Source organism: Mesoplodon bidens, assembly GCF_964165515.1.
Source record: "Mesoplodon bidens genome assembly, chromosome: 19".
Classification (NCBI taxonomy): domain Eukaryota; kingdom Metazoa; phylum Chordata; class Mammalia; order Artiodactyla; family Ziphiidae; genus Mesoplodon; species Mesoplodon bidens.
In genome coordinates this window covers 21,642,786-21,660,132 of record NC_138179.1, presented here as the reverse complement: position 1 = coordinate 21,660,132, position 17,347 = coordinate 21,642,786, and the positions used below count along the sequence as shown (strand labels likewise).

The window sequence follows — 17,347 nt, the reverse complement described above, 5'->3', positions numbered from 1 at the left end:
AACAAAAAAGCTCAACAGAAGGGAGTAGGGCTGTCTGTACCCAATAGCAGATGGGAGGGAAGGGGAGGGAAGAAATGACGAGCCAAGGCAGGCAGTTTCCAAGTCATTTTATTCAGAATTTTGTCTTTGTTTCCTGAATCAATAAATACTATACAAAACAATGTAAAAATGGCTACCATTTTCTCTCCCCTACTCCCCCGACCTGGGGACAACCCCCTGGGCCACCTAACACGGGGGGTTCTCCCTCCAGATTTGGTCCAGCAAATGAGGTGGACTGAATCATTTTCAGAGGAATTCAGGTGGGGTGGGGAGAGCCTCTGGGGTTTGGAGGTGACTAGGTTAGGGAAATGGATTAGTGTTTTGGGGAGAAGAGACGGCGCCTACCCCAAAGAAAAGGGTGTCTAAAATGTTCACGGTTCCTTCTTTTGCCTCAAAAAGTGACATTTATTCAAAGAAAAAAAAAAAGAAAAAAATGACAAGATGTCCATCCCTTGACTCCCTTCCCTCCCCCCTCCTGCTGCTCCTCAGCGCCCCCCAAGGACTGAGCCCTGGCTGGGGGGCTAGGTAGCAGAACAGCCCCTCAGATGAGGTCAGCAACATTGAGGGGCATCTCCTCAATGGAGGTGTTGTAGAAGGTCTCAATGTCTCGAAGGGTCCTCTTGTCTTCTTCTGTCACCATGTTAATAGCCACACCCTTACGGCCGAAACGGCCACCTCGACCGATTCTGGAAAACAAGGACACCTTAGAATAAGTGAGGATAAGGGAAATGGAAAAAATCAGACGCTTCCGTGCAGGGAGGACTGGGCAGGAGGGGGTCGGGCTGGTTAACAGTCCAGATCTGCATTTACCTGTGGATGTAGTTTTCCCTGTTGGTGGGGAGGTCATAGTTGATGACTAAGGAAACCTGCTGCACATCGATGCCTCTGGCCTATGTCCAGAAAGAAGGCAGCTTCAGTGTGTGAATGAGAGGACACCGTAAGTCTATCCAGAAGAGACTTAAGCATACATGTAGGCAGCCAAAGGCAGGCAGGGAAACAAACATCCCCTCTCCCCAGAAACCTGAGGCGTGCCAGATTTTCTTCCAAGTTGCTACTTTCCTGAAGAGGGGCACTAGAAGGCCCCTTGGAAGAGGGAATCACCTTGGATTCTCCCATCTTCCTTCCCCTCTTGTCCAGATGCCCTTCTACTTACCAGCAGGTCAGTGGTGATCAATACTCTGCTAGAGCCAGAGCGGAACTCCCTCATGATAACGTCTCGTTCTTTTTGGTCCATATCTCCGTGCTAGAACAGGAAACAGAACGGTGTAACAAGTAGGTGCGTTGGTTCTGAGAACTGTGAGTAGGACCCTGACATGTGACTCTGCTGGTAAACAAGGTGGAGAAACCTCACCATGGCAGAGACGGTGAAGTCTCGGGCATGCATCTTCTCAGTGAGCCAGTCCACCTTCCTTCGGGTGTTGATGAAGATGACTGCCTGTGTGATGGTCAGGGTTTCATACAAGTCACACAGTGTGTCCAGCTTCCACTCCTGGTGGGGTGGGGGGAGGAGATCAGTCAGGGGCTATACCCAACAACTTACCACCAGGCCCGCCTCCTGCACTGGGCCCCACCTCTCGTTCCACATTGATGTAGAATTGGCGGATACCCTCCAGCGTCAACTCTTCTTTCTTGACAAGAATTCTAATTGGGTCCCTCATGAACTTCTTGGTCACCTCAAGCACATCGGAAGGCATTGTAGCTGACAGCAAAACCACCTAATGGAAAAAAAGAGTAGTCTCAGGGTAGGGGAAACTCCAGAACTCCATGGTTCCCCTGGCACTTTTGGGTTTTTTTAGGTATCTGGAGATCATCCCAGATTTTTTTTTTTTTTTTTAACTTTTTGGCCACAACACGTGGCATGTAGGATCTTAGTTCCCTGAGCAGGGGTCGAATCCATACCCCCTGCCTTGGAAGTGCCGGGTCTTAACCACTGGACTGCCAGGGAAGTCCCTCTTTTGGCACTTGATAATGCTCCATCATCACCCCAAGCACACCACAACCTATACAAAGCAACTGTCACCCATGCAAGCAAGACCCCAATGTCCTCCTCACCTGGGTGTTGCTATTGAGCTTTTGGAATATGTCATAGATCTGGTCCTTGAACCCACGGCTTAACATTTCATCAGCTTCATCCAGTACAAACATCTTGATGTATTTGGGAGCTGCAGAAAGAAAAACGCCAACAGGTAGTTACTAGGGAAGTGTGAACTACACCTAACTTTCCCGATAAAAAAAACAGGGACAGGCGGTCTGCTCTCAGAAGACAAAGACTGATCCTCTGCCTGGGACCCCCTTGCCAGGCCAGACAATAGCCCTGGGAAGTAGAACACTACATGGGCTGCGATGACAGGGAAGCCAGGCTCAGATGACACGCATGGGGTTCATCACAGAGCAACTCTCAGAGGATATCATTGGGAATCAAATCGTGGCCACGTTAAGAAACTGGAAAGGCATGTATAAGGAAGTGACCCAGAGGGCTAGAAAATTGTACACTCACACAAGTATCTCCGGTTAAGCATGTCGAACACACGGCCTGGGGTACCCACGATGATATGGGGAGCTTCCATCTGCAGCTTCTGCACCTCAGCACGCACATTGGTACCCCCAATGCAGGCGTGGCACGAGGCACCCATGTAATCTCCTAAGGCCATAACTACCTTCTGTATCTGAACCAGAAAAACATAAGTGCTTGTATATTAGCTACAACTGCCAGGCACCATTTTAAGTGCTATGTATTTTATTCTTTCCAGCTCTGAGACAAACACTATTAGGCTCCTTTTTTTTTTTTTTTTTTTTTTTGCGGTACACGAGCCTCTCACTGTCGTGGCCTCGCCTGTTGTGGAGCACAGGCTCCGGACGCGCAGGCTCAGCGGCCATGGCTCACGGGCCCAGCCGCTCCGCAGCATGTGGGATCTTCCCGGACGGGGGCACAAACCCGTGTCCCCTGCATCGGCAGGCAGACTCTCAACCACTGCGCCACCAGGGAAACCCCCTAAACTCACTTCTTAAGCAAGAAACAGGTAGGTTAAAAAATCTAAGATTAGACTGCTAAGTGGCAGTCTCAGAATTTGAACCCAGTCTGGCTCCTGAATGTACACACTGATTCACAATAATGGCCCCCTGAAATAACTTCAACATGGCTTCTTAACCAATTAGACCTCACAGCTTTCTGGAAGTCAGCTGTGTGACCCATTTATTTGATGGGTCACAGCAATTAGTTTTATGTGTGGAATGACATCTATGTACTGTTGTACTCCTGCCTACGTTGGATAGCATGTTCACTCTTAAAGCATGTTCTAAACGTTAAGGGCCCTCCTACTGTAACTTGCTTACACTCACTGCCTTTGTTCAGAAGTTAGGCACAGAATGACCACGATACCTCCGTAGAACACTGTAAGAATACATTCCCCTAAACTCAGTAATCAACTTATGAGACAAGTGTTTCTGATCTTTTCCCCCTCCAAGACCCAGGAAAATAGCCCAACATTTTATGTGCCCCAGCCATGAAACAGCTCTGGCCACCAACCCAGGCATCAAGCTACGATGAAGAAAGGACTAGACATCTGCTTTGCCCCTGACTGATACAAGAGCACCACCACCAATCAGGTGTCTCTTTGCCCATTGCCAGGGGGTTTTGTTCATAAAACAGCCAAACTTGCCCAGCCAGCCAGGCTCCACCCAGCAGCCTTCCTCGTCTGACTCAGGAAATGGGTGGAGTAAGGGATGCTTACCGTGTTTGGTGAGGAAAAGGCTTACAATTAAGCTACTAAGTCTTGAGACATAAAAGTCATCAACTGACTTTATATCATCTCTTTTCCCCATACTTCAGTTCTTCCAAAAGTGGTAGGAGTTGGGGCACATAACTTCTGATTTCTGGTTTATGTTAATCACTTCTAAGTAAGTCCTTCAGGGGAAGAAAGGTAAACTCACCTGCTGAGCCAACTCTCTAGTGGGTGCCAGGACCAAGGCCTGGGTGGCCTTTAGATCCAATTCAATCTGCTGCAAAATTGATATGGCAAAAGTGGCCGTTTTCCCAGTCCCAGATTGGGCTTGAGCGATCACATCATAACCTAAACACAAATTAGGAGAGAAATTTGATATGGTAGAAAGCATTCTTTGGACTCACGGGACATTCAACAGCCCTGCTGAATGAGACCAGTAAGCAACCAATAGAGATATGTGCCCAGCAATAAGTGCTTCAAACTCTACATGACAACATAGTATCCAAACAAGAACAGATCAGGAAAATCAGGCCAGGTTTCAGTCATTTAGTACTGCACAAAATTGGGCTAAAAATACAGCTGTAAAAAGCCAGCATGATCTGGTTAAAACACTACCTTGTTGAAATTAAACCAGCAATCCATGTTTCCAGGGCATGAACCAGACATGGACACAAACCAAAAGCCAAGCTGGGATAAACAAGGAGTTACTTTGTCCCTGGCTGATATGAGACAGGCACCACCAACCAGGCGCCACTCTACCCAGGCCAGGGACAGTCCAGAACTTGTTCTGGGGCAGAAGGGTCTTACCCTTGATACAAGGAAGAATGGCTCGCTGCTGGATGGCAGAGGGCTTCTCAAAACCATAGGCGTAGATGCCACGGAGGAGTGACTCCGAAAGGTTCATGTCATCAAAGCTGTCAACAATCTCATTCCAGTTACTCTGTAGAAAACAAAGAAATTAAAGTAGGAGAAATAGGGCTGTGCTCTAGCATTGGAGTGAACAGGACCTTGTGCCTGCACCACAGCTTCAGAGCCCACAACCTCTCTTCTCCCCATGGAAGCCAGATGGTTGATGGTTCTACATGACCTGGGAAACCCCCCCCAAGGGGCCAGCCCACTTGTAAACAGTGAACCCAGATGTTGTAGAAAGGAGAACAGAATCTGAGTGACATGTTTTAAACACACTTTAAAAACTTTAAACAAATTTCTGCAAGGGAGTTAAGGTGTCACGTCTAACTACCTGGGAGTTTTATGTTACGTAGTACAGTTGAATCCTGGGTTTCAATCACTGGTGTATTCACTAAACCACCACTTCAAAAGCCAAAGAACAATGCTAGTGGCACTGCCTTTCCCAGAGTTAAAGGATAATGGTGGGAGGGGTCCAACCTCACCTCGATGACGCCTTCGGGCTCCATCCCATCGGGGCCATTGTCTCTAGATCTGTCGGTTTAAAAATACAGTATGTAGAAATCCTGACAGCCAGCCTCTTCCTACCAGCAAACCAACTTTGCATGATGCCATCAGCCTTCACTCCCTAATCCAAGCCCCACGTGTTCCCAAAAAACAGAATAGTTATTTTACAACTGAGTCAGGCCCCATCTCGGGAGCGGCTCAAGTCAAGCCGACCCCGACATGATAGAGTAACGTTCCTAGAAGACCCAGAGGCTGGAAGGAACCGACCTCCGCTGAAGGGGCGCGGAGGTGGTGCCTGCCTCCGGGCGCACGTGTCCTGAGCCTGACGCTCCAAGCCCAAACGCGTGCACCTCCCACCGTGGCCCCTGCGCGCCGGAAGTCCCGCCCTCCCCTCCCCAGATGCCAGGGTAGGACATCCCCTTCCCCCCCACGTCATACAGCCCGCGCCCTCCCCCACTCCCTCGAGCCCATCTCCCCCCCTCGCAGTGCCCGGATGTGGGAGGCCGCGGGCGGTGGCGGCCTCGCGCACAATGAGCCCCAGCCGAGCTAGCAAAGGGGGAGATTGCACAACACTTAGAAGCGAAGCGGACTGGGGGAGGGGAACACCTCGGGACGCCATGTGCTTGCTCCCTCGACCACTCGGCGGCGTCCCCACCCCACCCCGGAACAAACCACATCCCGCCCGCCCCGTCGCGAAATGGCGTCGCCCTCCCATACCTCAGGCCGCTCACCCCCGAAGGAAAGTGGACCTGACCATCCGCAGTTTGCCCATTGCCCGGCTTGTGCGGCAAAATGGACCCGCCCGCCCGGCGCCGGGTGGGCTCCTCGTGCCTCACGCGGCCGCTCCTCGGGGTTAGGGTCGGTCCTGGCCGTCAAGAAAACCAGCACACAGAACGGCCGGCTTCTTCTCCCCCGACCCATAGCTCCACGCGACTCAGCGACTGGATTTGAGGACGCAGGCACCCCCGCCTTCGGCGAGTGGTACCGTCAGAATCCTCCGGAATCCCGATCGCGCGAGCCCTCCCTCCGGCAGTGAGGCAACCGGACCGGCGGCTCCGGGCCACGCACGGTCGCCTCTACCTCTCTTTCCCACGCCAGGTTGCGACCTCGCCGCCCGACTCAACGCCGGGGCTTCGCGCACCTCGTCGGTCGAGCCCTCGTAGCGCACCTCGCGCACCTCGCCCCGAAACCTGGGCCGTCCTCGGCCTCTACCTAGGCCCTGGAGGCAACGTCGGCCGTGGACCCGCCCCTCACCCCCCCCCAAGGGTGCTCCCGGCTTGGTCGCCCACAACCCTGGGGGGGGGAGGGCCTAGGGCGATGGACCTCAGCTTCCTCCGGTGGGGTCCTCGTAAGGGACAGCAACGTAAGTAGCCACAATCTCTTGCAAATGTCTTTCTTACCGGGAATCCTGACTCGCAGACATGATCCTTAGATACTAGGGCGGAGTGCCCGCCTATCGACAACTTATAGAGAGCCCAGCCCCGCCCCAGCCATCGCATTGGCTTGGCCTCCTCGGCTCCGCCTGCCGGCGCTCAGCAACCCGGCGTGACGTTCATTCGTCGGCGCTCTGGCACGCAGCCACCATTGGATAGCTTGAGTGCCTACCAAGGTGAAGGCCCGCCCCGCGGCCTCATTGGCTAAAGGGCCCGCCTTTCTTGCCGGTACGGAAGTGACATACAGGACTCAGGCCTCGAGGCCTGGAAGCCATCTTGGTGCCCTGCACCCCTACACGTGCGGAGGCGAGAGTGCCCTGGTCATGTGGCCTAGCAAACCCTATCACGCAAGGGGGGGCGAGGTTTCAGCCTCCAGGGACTTCCGGGCTCCCGGGACCAGCACTTCCTTCTACCTCTGCTCCAGGTCTCCACTGGACCCACATTTAATTTCGTTCTCTCCTGCAGCAAAGATAAATCGGACACCAACTCCGAATGTACAGGGATCATGGAATCAAGGGCCATACCCCCGGGCTGGAGGGAGAAAGGATGAAGGAACTGACGTAACGAGCTTAAGAGCATTTGGGGTTGCTGTCATGAATCTTGGTGGGCTCCTTTAAGTATGCTGTTTTCCCAACTTCAGCACCTCTCAAGCTCCCATATTTTTGAGGCTTACCTACTCTCCCTCCTTCCAGCCCTGGCTCCCCCTGCTGGGGGATTCTTTTGGTTGAAGACATGGTCTTGAGATGGAAAGCTGGCCCCCACGTAAGTCTCAAGACCCGTGAAAGGGTAGCTAACAGCATTGACTGGAGGAAAACCGGAGAGCATATCCACTAGTTTGAGGCCCCTTAAGGAAGACCACCACTATGTATCTCCAAAGGATCCTTTATTGACCAGAGAAGGACCATGGTATTTATATATATATATATAAAAAAAAGTTTGAAGATCTGGCAGGCAGTAATCCCGTTGCCCGCCCACCACCCCAGCACAGATTTTGCTGCCCCCCCCGCCCTGCACATGGAAGGGAGATGACTGCCCCACCTAGGCCACAAGGCCATACTCCCCTGTAGACAGAAGGAAAAAGGGGATTTTCCATGGCCAACCCCTGAACATCAGAAATCAACAAATATTCTCTCAAAGAAAAAAAAATACAGAAATCAATTAAAACATTTAAATATGAAAATCCAAAGGGAATTGGGTGGGAAGAGGCTAGAGAGACAAAGGGAACTGGAGTTTCTTGGGAAGGAAGGGTCTCCCATGTCCCCCTGCCCATTAATGAATGGGCTTGAGGCCTGGAATACGAGGCTCACACAGTGAGTTTGCAGTGACACAGCTCCTTGTAGATCTGCCGACGAAGTTTGGGCATGTCCTGCTGAGTGAAGCTGAATGGCTGAGACAGGGCCAGGTGCTTGCAATACTGGTGTTAACAAAGCAGGCCATGAGAACCATCTACTGAGCATCCCCCCCAAATCAGGGCCTGTGCTACATATTTTGTATGATACACATCTCACTGGATCTTTCCGAGAACATTCCCATTTCACAAAGGAAGCCAAGGTCCTATAGACTGGGGCTCAAAAGAAGTCTGACTCTAAAGCCAGTGTTCCTATTTGGTACATAAAATACCTAGTGTTAACAGAGAAAATACTTTGCGTTAGGGGATCAGGAGGCAGCTATATCAGGGCCAGAGACCAAGGACCACACACCCAGTCCCAATGCGGTATGGAGAAACCAAGAGAGGACAATGAAATCAGGGTCTCTGCATTCTAACACAGAAGCTTACTCTCGCTCCCTAAGTGGCTGTGAGCCAAATGAGAAAGGCAGAACAGCTTCCCGCCTCCCTCCCAACTCTTGAACCCAACTGGTATCTGCTTACCTGCAACACAAAGGCGCCGCAGTCACTGTCATTATTCTGCCTGGCCACATTCTAGAGAATAAAAAGAAGGTAAGCCCTTCTCCTGGGGGAGACCCTACACGTATGGCTTCAACTTCTGCCTCCTACCATGCCCCCAAAACCCACCCCCCATAAACCCTCCTCTAGAAACTGACCATTTTGAAGTAACCTTTCCAGCCCTGGTGGAAATCCAGCCGGTCTTTCTTCACTGCCTCTGCCTGTAGGTACTTGGCAATATGCTATGTAGATGGAGAAAAGGAGGAAGTGATGTCCCTACATTTCCCAACTGAATCCAAGTTGTGGTGGTCACAGGCACCAAGCCCAGGTTGCTCCTCAGAGCCTCCAAACCCACCCTTCTGCCTGAAATGCCTTGCCACTGGATCTCCTCCCCACATCCTCCTGCCCATCTTTCCCGTTCCCTCTCAAACCTTAGGGCAGCGGCGGTTCAGGGTGCGCTGCGAATCAAAATAGGTGATGGTGCGCCGCCTCACGTCAACAGAGATGAGGGACCAATGCACCTCCAGGTGGATGGGGATTAGCAATAGCTCTTTATTGAAGATGTCCACCTAAGGAAGCAGTGCTGGAGGTCAGGAAAGACAGCACAGGAATCTTGCCTATTGCCAGGAGGATTCTAAAGGAGGAGCAGGCAAGGAGCCAAGTGGGAGAACTCAATACTCAGCCCCTGGACTGTGAGGCAAGGCTCAGCATCTGGATGTCTGGATTCTTGGGCTTAAGGAAGAAGGCAGGACAGAGGAGGTGGTGCAGAACAAACACTCGAGAGCCCAGGACAGGGACAGGTACTTTTCACACATTAAAGGTACAAGTGCTTAGTAGCTAAGAACCCAGGCTCAGGATCCTGGAGCCAGACTTTCAGGGTTCAAACCCAGCTCTTCCATTTACTAGCATATGACCACAGGCAAGCTACTTAATAACTCTCTGTACCTCAGTTCCCTTTTCTGTAAGAGGGTGAAAATAACAGTACCTACCCTCACCTGTTTGTTATACAGATTAAACTAATTAATATCCATGATACGCTAAGAACAATGCATGGCACCTAACAGATGCTCAATCAGTTAACGCTCACAACAATCCTCTGAGAAAGTTCGCATCAGGAAACTGTGGCTTGGAAAAGTAAAGTCACTTGCTCAAGGTCACAGAAGTAAGAAATGGCAGAGGTGGGATTTAAACACCGGCATATAGAAAGCCAAGTTCTTTCCACTGCAGGTCACCCTGCCTCTACCAGAAGAGGGCCTGCCAGGTCCCTGCGGGTGTAAAGCTCTTGAACCTGGAGACAGGAATTAAGAAATGCTGGAGTCAACGGCCCTACCTCACTATAGAAATTTCATGGCCTTTGAATCAGAGGGCAGGTAAACTACCTGGACAGGGGAAAAGAACTCCCCACCAACGCCAAGCCGGCTCCCCTTCCCCTTCATTATTTTACCCAGGAACTTAGGCCAAAAACCTAAGCATCATCCCTTGAATCTTATCTTTTCTTCATTTCTCATGTCCAATCCATCAGAAAGTCCTATTGGTTCTACTGGCAAAAGTTATCCTAGATAAAACTACTTCTATTTCTACCTTTACCACTCTGGTCCAAGTTTCTCATCTGGACTTCTCGGCTACTCCATTTAGCCTGCCTGCTTCCACTCTTCCCTCTTTCAATCTATCATTGAAACAGGAGTTTAAAACGTGAGGCACTTCCCACCCTGCTTAAAACTCTTCAATGGCTTCTCAGAACACAAAGAATAAGATCTACCCTCCTTCGGGACTTCCCTGGTGGCGCAGTGGTTAAGAATCCACCTGCCAATGCAGGAGACGCGGGTTTGATCCCTGGTCCGGAAAGATCCCACATGCTGCGGAGCAACTAAGCCCGTGCGCCACAACTACTGAAGCCCGCGCACCTAGAGCCCGTGTTCCGCAACAAGAGAAGCCACCGCAATGAGAAGCCCGTGCACTGCAATGAAGAGCAGCCCCCGCTCGCCACAACTAGAGAAAGCCCGCACACAGCAACGAAGACCCAACGCAGCCAAAAATAAATAAATTTATTTATTAAAAAAAAAAAATCTACCCTCCATGCCTCACATTATCTACTCTCTGACCAAATTTTCTATCGTTTTCCCTTTGCTCACTCTGCTCCAACCACACAGGCCCTCTGACCCTCAAACGTTCTTTCTCACTTTGTGTCCCATGTACTTGCTGTCCCCCTTGCTTAGAACACCCTTGCCCCAGATCTGCACAGGGTTAGCTCCTTGTCATTCAAGTCTCAGCTAACAGAGGCCTTCCCAGACCACCCAATCTAAAGTACCCACCCCCATGCTACCGCATTACTGTTTTAATTTGTTCACAGCACTTATCACTAGCTGAAATTCAGCTTGCATATTTACTCTCACCCCATAAAGGCGAGAAGTTTTCTTTATTTAATACTGTATCCTTAGTGCCCAGAACAGCACCTGGCACACAGAAGACATTTAATAAATACTTGAAAGTTTGAACGAACAGGGTTGAGGAAAGGGCTCACAGGAAACAGAACTCTTCATTAGAGGCAAGCAAGGTGTTACACAAGTAGATGTGAATTCGTAACTCACATTTTTGGTCCACCTTTTCACCCCATCATAACCCTTGGTACGGAGTTTATCATAGAAGAAACTGTTGAAGAAATGCACCTGTGCCAATGATACAAAAGAGCTGGATGGAATTAAAAGACCTCAGGCCCTCCTGCTACGTGTCCTCTCCCCAGCCCACTCCATTTCATTATGGCTCTGAGGACTGGTTTCAACAAACTCTAGTCCAACTCACTGAGGGTAAAAACACAAACTATTTTTAACCTCATCTTATAGCTTCCCACCCCAATCTGTGGGGTTAGCCATCAGGGAAAAACACTACAGACTGGAGGAAAGGACTAGAATTGTTAAGTTCAGGACCAAGATTACAAATTTGAATTGAACAAATTACCTTCTACTGCCTCTCCCCAGGGAGAAAGACCCTCTTTACGTAAAATGGAAGAGATGAAAGGGACTGAAAAAGCTGCTTAAAACTGTGGAAGTTCTTCCAGGGACTGAAGTATCTGGTTAGGCCTACCTTTTCAGGGACCGTGTCCATGACGAGGTCTCCATACATGTTCATCACCTGGGGAGAAGATGGGAGGCCACTTGCCATGGAGGGTGTGGCATACGTACAGGGCTCCCCCATGCAGAGGGCCCCAGACACCCTGCTCCCTGAATCCCCTCTTGGGCCTGTTTTTGCACGCCTCCTTACCTGGTCATTGAGCCAGTTCTGTCCATATAAGGTCCCCAGGTCGTCCATGGTCAGCACATGCCGCTTATAGGCAACTCGGAAGCCCCTCACCATGGCATTGCCTGGCATCCGCTGGTATGACTGGATCAGCTGCAGCACCAGGCCCTTCCTGGGTAGGCCAAGGGTGGAGTCACACAAGAGACGAGGGGGCTAGGGCACACAGAAGTACCTTCTACTGCCTAGAATAAGAATCTAAAACTAACCTTTTTTTTTTTTTCTTTTTTTCGGTCATGGGTCCTTTTGAGGACTTGCTAAAGGCTTACTCCCCAGTAAGAGGCACATGAATACTTAGGTACACGTGGTATTTCAGGGTCCCACGTAAAGCCCCTCCTGGTTGGCTCACAGGGGCCTGGCACCTTGCCTGCAGATTCCTCCCCTCAGTTCTAGCTCCCTCCTCCTCCCCGACTACATCCCTATGGGAGAAAAGGCAGCAGCATTCTCACCCCATCTCCCCAGTCCCAGCCCTCTTCCAAAGAGCATCTCTTTCCTGCCTCACCTGGAAGGTGTAGAGAACTCCTGCTGGAAAATGTCCTCCAGTTTCTCCACTACCTCATCAGTGCTGAGGGGGATGAGGCTGCCGTAAGTTTGAAGGAATTCATCCAAGATGCCTGAGTGGAGGAGAGAGAGAGAAGTGAGGTAAGGCCTCCAGACTCTGATCTAGGAGTCAGCTGTGGGGAAAAGACTAGATCCTCTAGGGTTCCTTACTCTGCACACAGGTGACATGCTCCTCCCGCAGGGGGCTGTGCTGGCCAGCTTTCTCCCCAGGCCGCTCAGCCTCTTCTGCAGTGCCCAAATCTGAGCCCTGAAAAAGCTCCTGGGCCACATGGTCCCCGATGCTGCACACATTGCTGATGAGGATGCTGGCATCAGGGGGTGCCAGACTTCGCTCCCCTTCTGGCCCAGGTGGTCCCCCAAAGCCGTTGGGCAGAGTACAAGAGAGGAGGCCTGCAGGGCAGGGGAAACAGAACGGAGGCAAGAAACTGGCTCAGATCAAAGGCCAATGGGAAGATTAAATGATGCACACAAATTATAAGACCACAAAAAGGATGAATTGGAAGGAAATCTACCAATATAAACTCTAAAGGATGAAAACCCTAAAGCATGAGATAATTATGTCCAAGAGATTATAAAAGACAGAGAGGACAAGTTAACTACAGGCATACCGCAGAGATATTGCGGATTCACTTCCAGACCACTACAATAAAGCGAATAACGTAATAAAGCGAGTCACACAAACTTTTCGGTTTCCCGGTGCATGTAAAACTTATGTTTACTATAATCTATTAAGTGTGCAACAGCATTATGTCTAAAAAAAAATGTACGTACCTTAATTTAAAAATACTTTGTTACACATGAAAAGATGCTCAACATCACTATCAGAGAAATGAAAATCAAAACGACAATGAGGTATCACCTCACATCAGTCAGAATGTGCACCATCAAAAAGTCTACAAACAATAAATGCTGGAGATGGAGAAAAGGGAACCCTCCTACACTGCTGGTGGGAATGGAAATTGGTACAACCACTATGAAGAACAGTATGGAGGTTCCTTAACTAAAACCAGAACTACCATATGACCCAGCAATCCCACTCCTGGGCATATAACCAGAGAAAACCATAATCCGAAAAGATACATGCACCCCAATGTTCACGGCAGCACTATTTACAATAGCCAAGACATTGAAGCGACCTAAACGTCCATCAACAGAGGAATGGGTAAAGAAGATGTGGTATATATACACAATGGAATATTACTCAGCCATAAAAAAGAATGAAATAATGCCATTTGCAGCAACAAGGATGGACCTAAAGATTATCATACGAAGTGAAGTAAGTCAGACAAAGACAAATATCGATATCACTCATATGTGGAACGTAATTTTAAAAAAAAGGTAAAATGAACTTACTTACAAAACAGAAACAGACTTACAGATATCAAAAACAAACTTTATGGTTACCAAAGGGGAAACGGTGTGGGGGGACGGATATATCAGGAGCTTGGGATGAACATACACACACTATTATACATAATAGAGATAATCAACATGGATATACTATAGAGCACAGGAAACTCTACTCAATATTCTGTGATAACCTATATGAGAAAAGAATCTAAAAAAAGAATGAATATATGTATATGTATAACTGAATCACTTTGCTGTACCCCTGAAACTAATATACTGTAAATCAATTATATGCCAATAAAATAAAAATATTAAAAAAAAACTTTACTGCTAAAAAATGCTAACTATCATCTGAGCCTTCAGTGAGTTGTAATCTTTTCGTGGGTGGAGACTTTGAAATATTGCAAGAATTATCAAAACGTGATACAAGCATGAATTGAGCAAATACTGTTGGAAAAATGGCGCTGACAGACTTGCTCTACTCGGTGTTGCCACAAACCTTCAATTTGTAAAAAATGCAATGTCTTTGCATTGCAATAAAGCAAAGCGCAATAAAATGAGGTATGCCTGTACTCATGAACAGGAGGAAAGCAAGAAATACTAGGAATTCAGAGAGATGTAAATTTCAGAAATATTTCTCACCACTATATGCCTAGCACCTAGCATAGTACCTGGCATACAGCAAAGGCTCGATAAATACTCAAATAATTAATAAAGAAATAAAAAACCTGCCGCAACTCAGACCCGGCACAACCAAAATAAATAAACAAACATTTTTAAAACATAGATAAATAAATACATAAATAAAAAGAAAGCCTGAAGTTGTTTAGTGGGGTTCTCCGAAAGAGAAATACTCTGAGTGAGAATGTCACACACAACTGTCCAGGTGATGTACTCCACTACTCAGAGAGATCCCATCCCACCACTATAAGAACGGCACTCTCTAGAAATGTACACGCAGGGGCACTTATCCTGAGAGGCCACACGAAGAGGGACTTCAAGCGGACATGACTAACTTTTCTAAACCAAGACTCCCTTTCTCATCTATGCACAGGACACCTACTTATGGATCCTGTATCCCGGCCTTGACTCTCTTCCCAGACTTAGTTCCTGCTCAAAGTGGGGCTGAAGACATTTCACTGCTGTTCTGGACCCTCCCGCTCTCTGCCTTCCTACTTTCCTTAGACGCAGTTCTCACCACAGCAAGAGGCTCCCGGTCTCCCAGGATCTTAGCTCTCCCCATGCCCTCCTCTGCCCCATTCCCACCTTACCCGAGTCAGGGTCCAGAGGAGACTTTGGAGTCCACCTTAATCCATCTTCCTCCAGGGGGGGCCCAGAGGGCACTGGTGGAGACCCTCTCACCCCATCTTCAGCCATGAGAGCACCTAGCAGACCCAGCCGGGGGGGAGGTGGTCCCCGGGGGGAGTCAAAACGACAGCAGGGGGATGGCACCTGTGGTGTCACACCCCCTTCCTGGGGTGAAAGATGGTTCTTGGGGTGTGCAAGGCTCCGCCGCCGGCCCCGGTGGCGCCCCCAAAGCTTCCAGTGGAATGTCAGCGAGGTGCTTTTTGAGTAGAGCAGCATCCGGAAGGCTCTCATAGCTCTGCGACGGCGCTGTGAACACGTTTTCCGATGAGCAGGGCGGGGAGGGCGAGGCCGCTGGGAGGCTCCCAGCTGACCCCACCTGGGGGGCAGCCTCCAAGCTGCCACTTCCTCTTCCTCATCTTCATCCTCGTCGTCCTCTTCTTCTTCCTCCTCTTCACTAGCTGAGGCATCAAAAGAGGGCCGAGGGACAGGAAGGCGTCTGGTTGGCACTGTGGTCCCTGACCCAGGATCTGGCCCAAACCCTCCACCTGATTTGAGTCGGGGTTTGGGGGGTGGGGGCCAACGAAGACGCTCCCGCCTGGGACTTGAATAAGCTGGGGCTATGCCGGGTCCAGGAGGCTCAGGCCCCCAAGACCCGGTCCCTTGTATAGTCTCTTTCATCTTCCAGTAACCTGTAAAACAAAGGTTAGAGCATCAGAATCCAAACATCCTACACCCCGGATTCTGCCTCTCTTCCTCAGCACGCCTCTTCTGCAATCAAATGCAAATAAACTAAGGAAAAGAGAAAAAGCTTCAGAACTCCTAACTTCATATCTTCCTAGTTAATATGGTCCACAAGGTGCCCTTCAGAGTCTGTGCCATCATCTCTCTCTTGCCCAGACAGAGGCAAGGAAGAAGGGCCAAGCGGCAGGCCTCGAGGCTCTTATTTCTCAGATCCCCAGATCAAACCTAGTATTTTCAGGCTCCACTTCTCTATTTTAATACCGCCAGGGATGTCCTAGCTGAGAGCCTAATAACGGAGAAGACTCAGTACGGGAATCCTGACATGGTACAAAGACACCTGAGGAGAACACAATTTCCGCAGGAAAACCGTGATCTAGAGTGGGAAGAGAGTTCTCCATCACCGTGGAATGAGTGGGGTGTGTAGGCATGCTCAGGTAGTCTCAGGAAGGAATGGGGATACCAGGAATATGGTTCAGGTGGTAAAATCTAATGGAAAGGGAATGATTTTAAAGGAAACTGAAACAGAACCGAAGCGGCGCTTAGGCAGCCGAATCAAGGCGCGCTGGGACTGAACTGAGCCGAGCTAGGTTGGCCCAGCCCCCTCTCCTGCTCCGTCCCGGGGACCAGAATGCGTCCCAGCACCGGTAGGATCCTACAGGCTCGGGCGGCTCGGCGTGCAAGGGCCTTAAAAAGCCCCTTCGAGGGCCTCCTGGGCCCCGGTTAGGTAGGAATGGGGTCCAGGAATGGGAGAGGCCGTGGCAGAGCTGGGGGGAGGGGAGGGGGCGTCCTCACCGGGAGCGGGGAAGCCGGGCGGACAGGCCCGAGGGCGGGCGTCTCCGGCCTCAGGCTTCCCGGCTCATCTCTCCGGCGACGGCGGCTGCCCCGCCACTCCTGCTGTCTTCAGGCGTAGCCGTCTCAATTCAGGATTCCAGTGCTTCTGGGCCGCGCGCCGCCCCGCCGAGCCGCCCCGCCGCAACCGCCTCTCGCTCTGCTTCAGCCTCCACCTCCACCACCTCCCCCTCCTCCTCGTCCTCCTCCTTCCCCTCCCGCGAGCCCCAGGCCCACCGGCGGTGGTGGCGCACAATTATTACGTCACAGCCGGCGAACAGCGCCGCCGCGGCCACCACGCGCCTAGTCCCGCCTGCGCGAGAGCGCAGACGCCACGGGACCGTCCCGCCCATGATCCCCACGCCTGCGCAGACCCGCTTAACCCGAGCCGTGCGGGGCGGCGCCTCCACTTGCTCTTTTGCGCCTGCGTTTTCCGTGACGCTCTCCCGCCCTCCGCCCCCGCGCTGCGTAGCCCTGCGTTCCACGCGCCGCCGGGCTTGCGCTGGGGACCCTGACTCCTCGGTCCAGTGAGACGCCTCGGTCCAGTGAGGCGCTTCGGTGGAGGGCCGGGAGGGCCGGGAGATCCTGGTACGGGGACGGAGCTGAGGCACAGCAGCAGGGGAAATGGATCCGAGGTTCCATTTATTCACTTTTATTTTTTAACTTTAGGCAGGGCTTGCGCAGAAAGGAGAGATCAGAGGAGTGAGACAGGATCAGGACTAGGGCGTACGATTTATCCGAGGCTCCCCGGCTCCCCTCCCAGTCCAGAGAGGCTT

General features: G+C 50.8%; 2 protein-coding genes across 2 annotated transcripts; both read right to left on the bottom strand.

Annotated features, from left to right (window-relative positions):
- Positions 1-90: 90 nt before the first annotated feature.
- On the bottom strand, positions 91-6,110 carry EIF4A1 (eukaryotic translation initiation factor 4A1). The gene is given in 12 exon segments (XM_081218313.1): positions 91-725; positions 850-929; positions 1,193-1,282; positions 1,391-1,528; positions 1,611-1,754; positions 2,092-2,201; positions 2,537-2,705; positions 3,970-4,109; positions 4,569-4,701; positions 5,153-5,201; positions 5,892-5,980; positions 5,982-6,110. Coding segments are annotated over 12 exon segments (1,401 nt in total). The 5' UTR covers positions 6,096-6,110; the 3' UTR covers positions 91-580.
- Positions 6,111-7,473: 1,363 nt separating this feature from the next.
- Positions 7,474-16,774, bottom strand: SENP3 (SUMO specific peptidase 3). The gene is made up of 11 exons (XM_081218242.1): positions 16,536-16,774; positions 14,966-15,691; positions 12,495-12,734; positions 12,286-12,397; positions 11,751-11,898; positions 11,574-11,621; positions 11,081-11,158; positions 8,924-9,061; positions 8,651-8,734; positions 8,478-8,528; positions 7,474-8,021 (listed from the first exon to the last, which is right to left on the bottom strand). The coding sequence occupies exons 2-11, from the start codon at positions 15,678-15,680 to the stop codon at positions 7,911-7,913; spliced, it is 1,725 nt and encodes a 574-aa protein (XP_081074368.1). The 5' UTR covers positions 15,681-15,691; positions 16,536-16,774; the 3' UTR covers positions 7,474-7,910.
- Positions 16,775-17,347: the final 573 nt, after the last annotated feature.

Bases quoted from the DNA above. Each gene is read 5' to 3' on its own strand.
- SENP3 (XM_081218242.1), bottom strand. From the start codon at position 15,680: ATGAAAGAGACTATACAAGGGACCGGGTCTTGGGGGCCTGAGCCTCCT. The intron at 12,398-12,494 runs GTAAGGAACCCT...TCCTCCACTCAG, and splicing joins GCATGTCACCTGTGTGCAGA to GCATCTTGGATGAATTCCTT. The intron at 11,622-11,750 runs GTAAGGAGGCGT...TCTTCTCCCCAG, and splicing joins AGAACTGGCTCAATGACCAG to GTGATGAACATGTATGGAGA.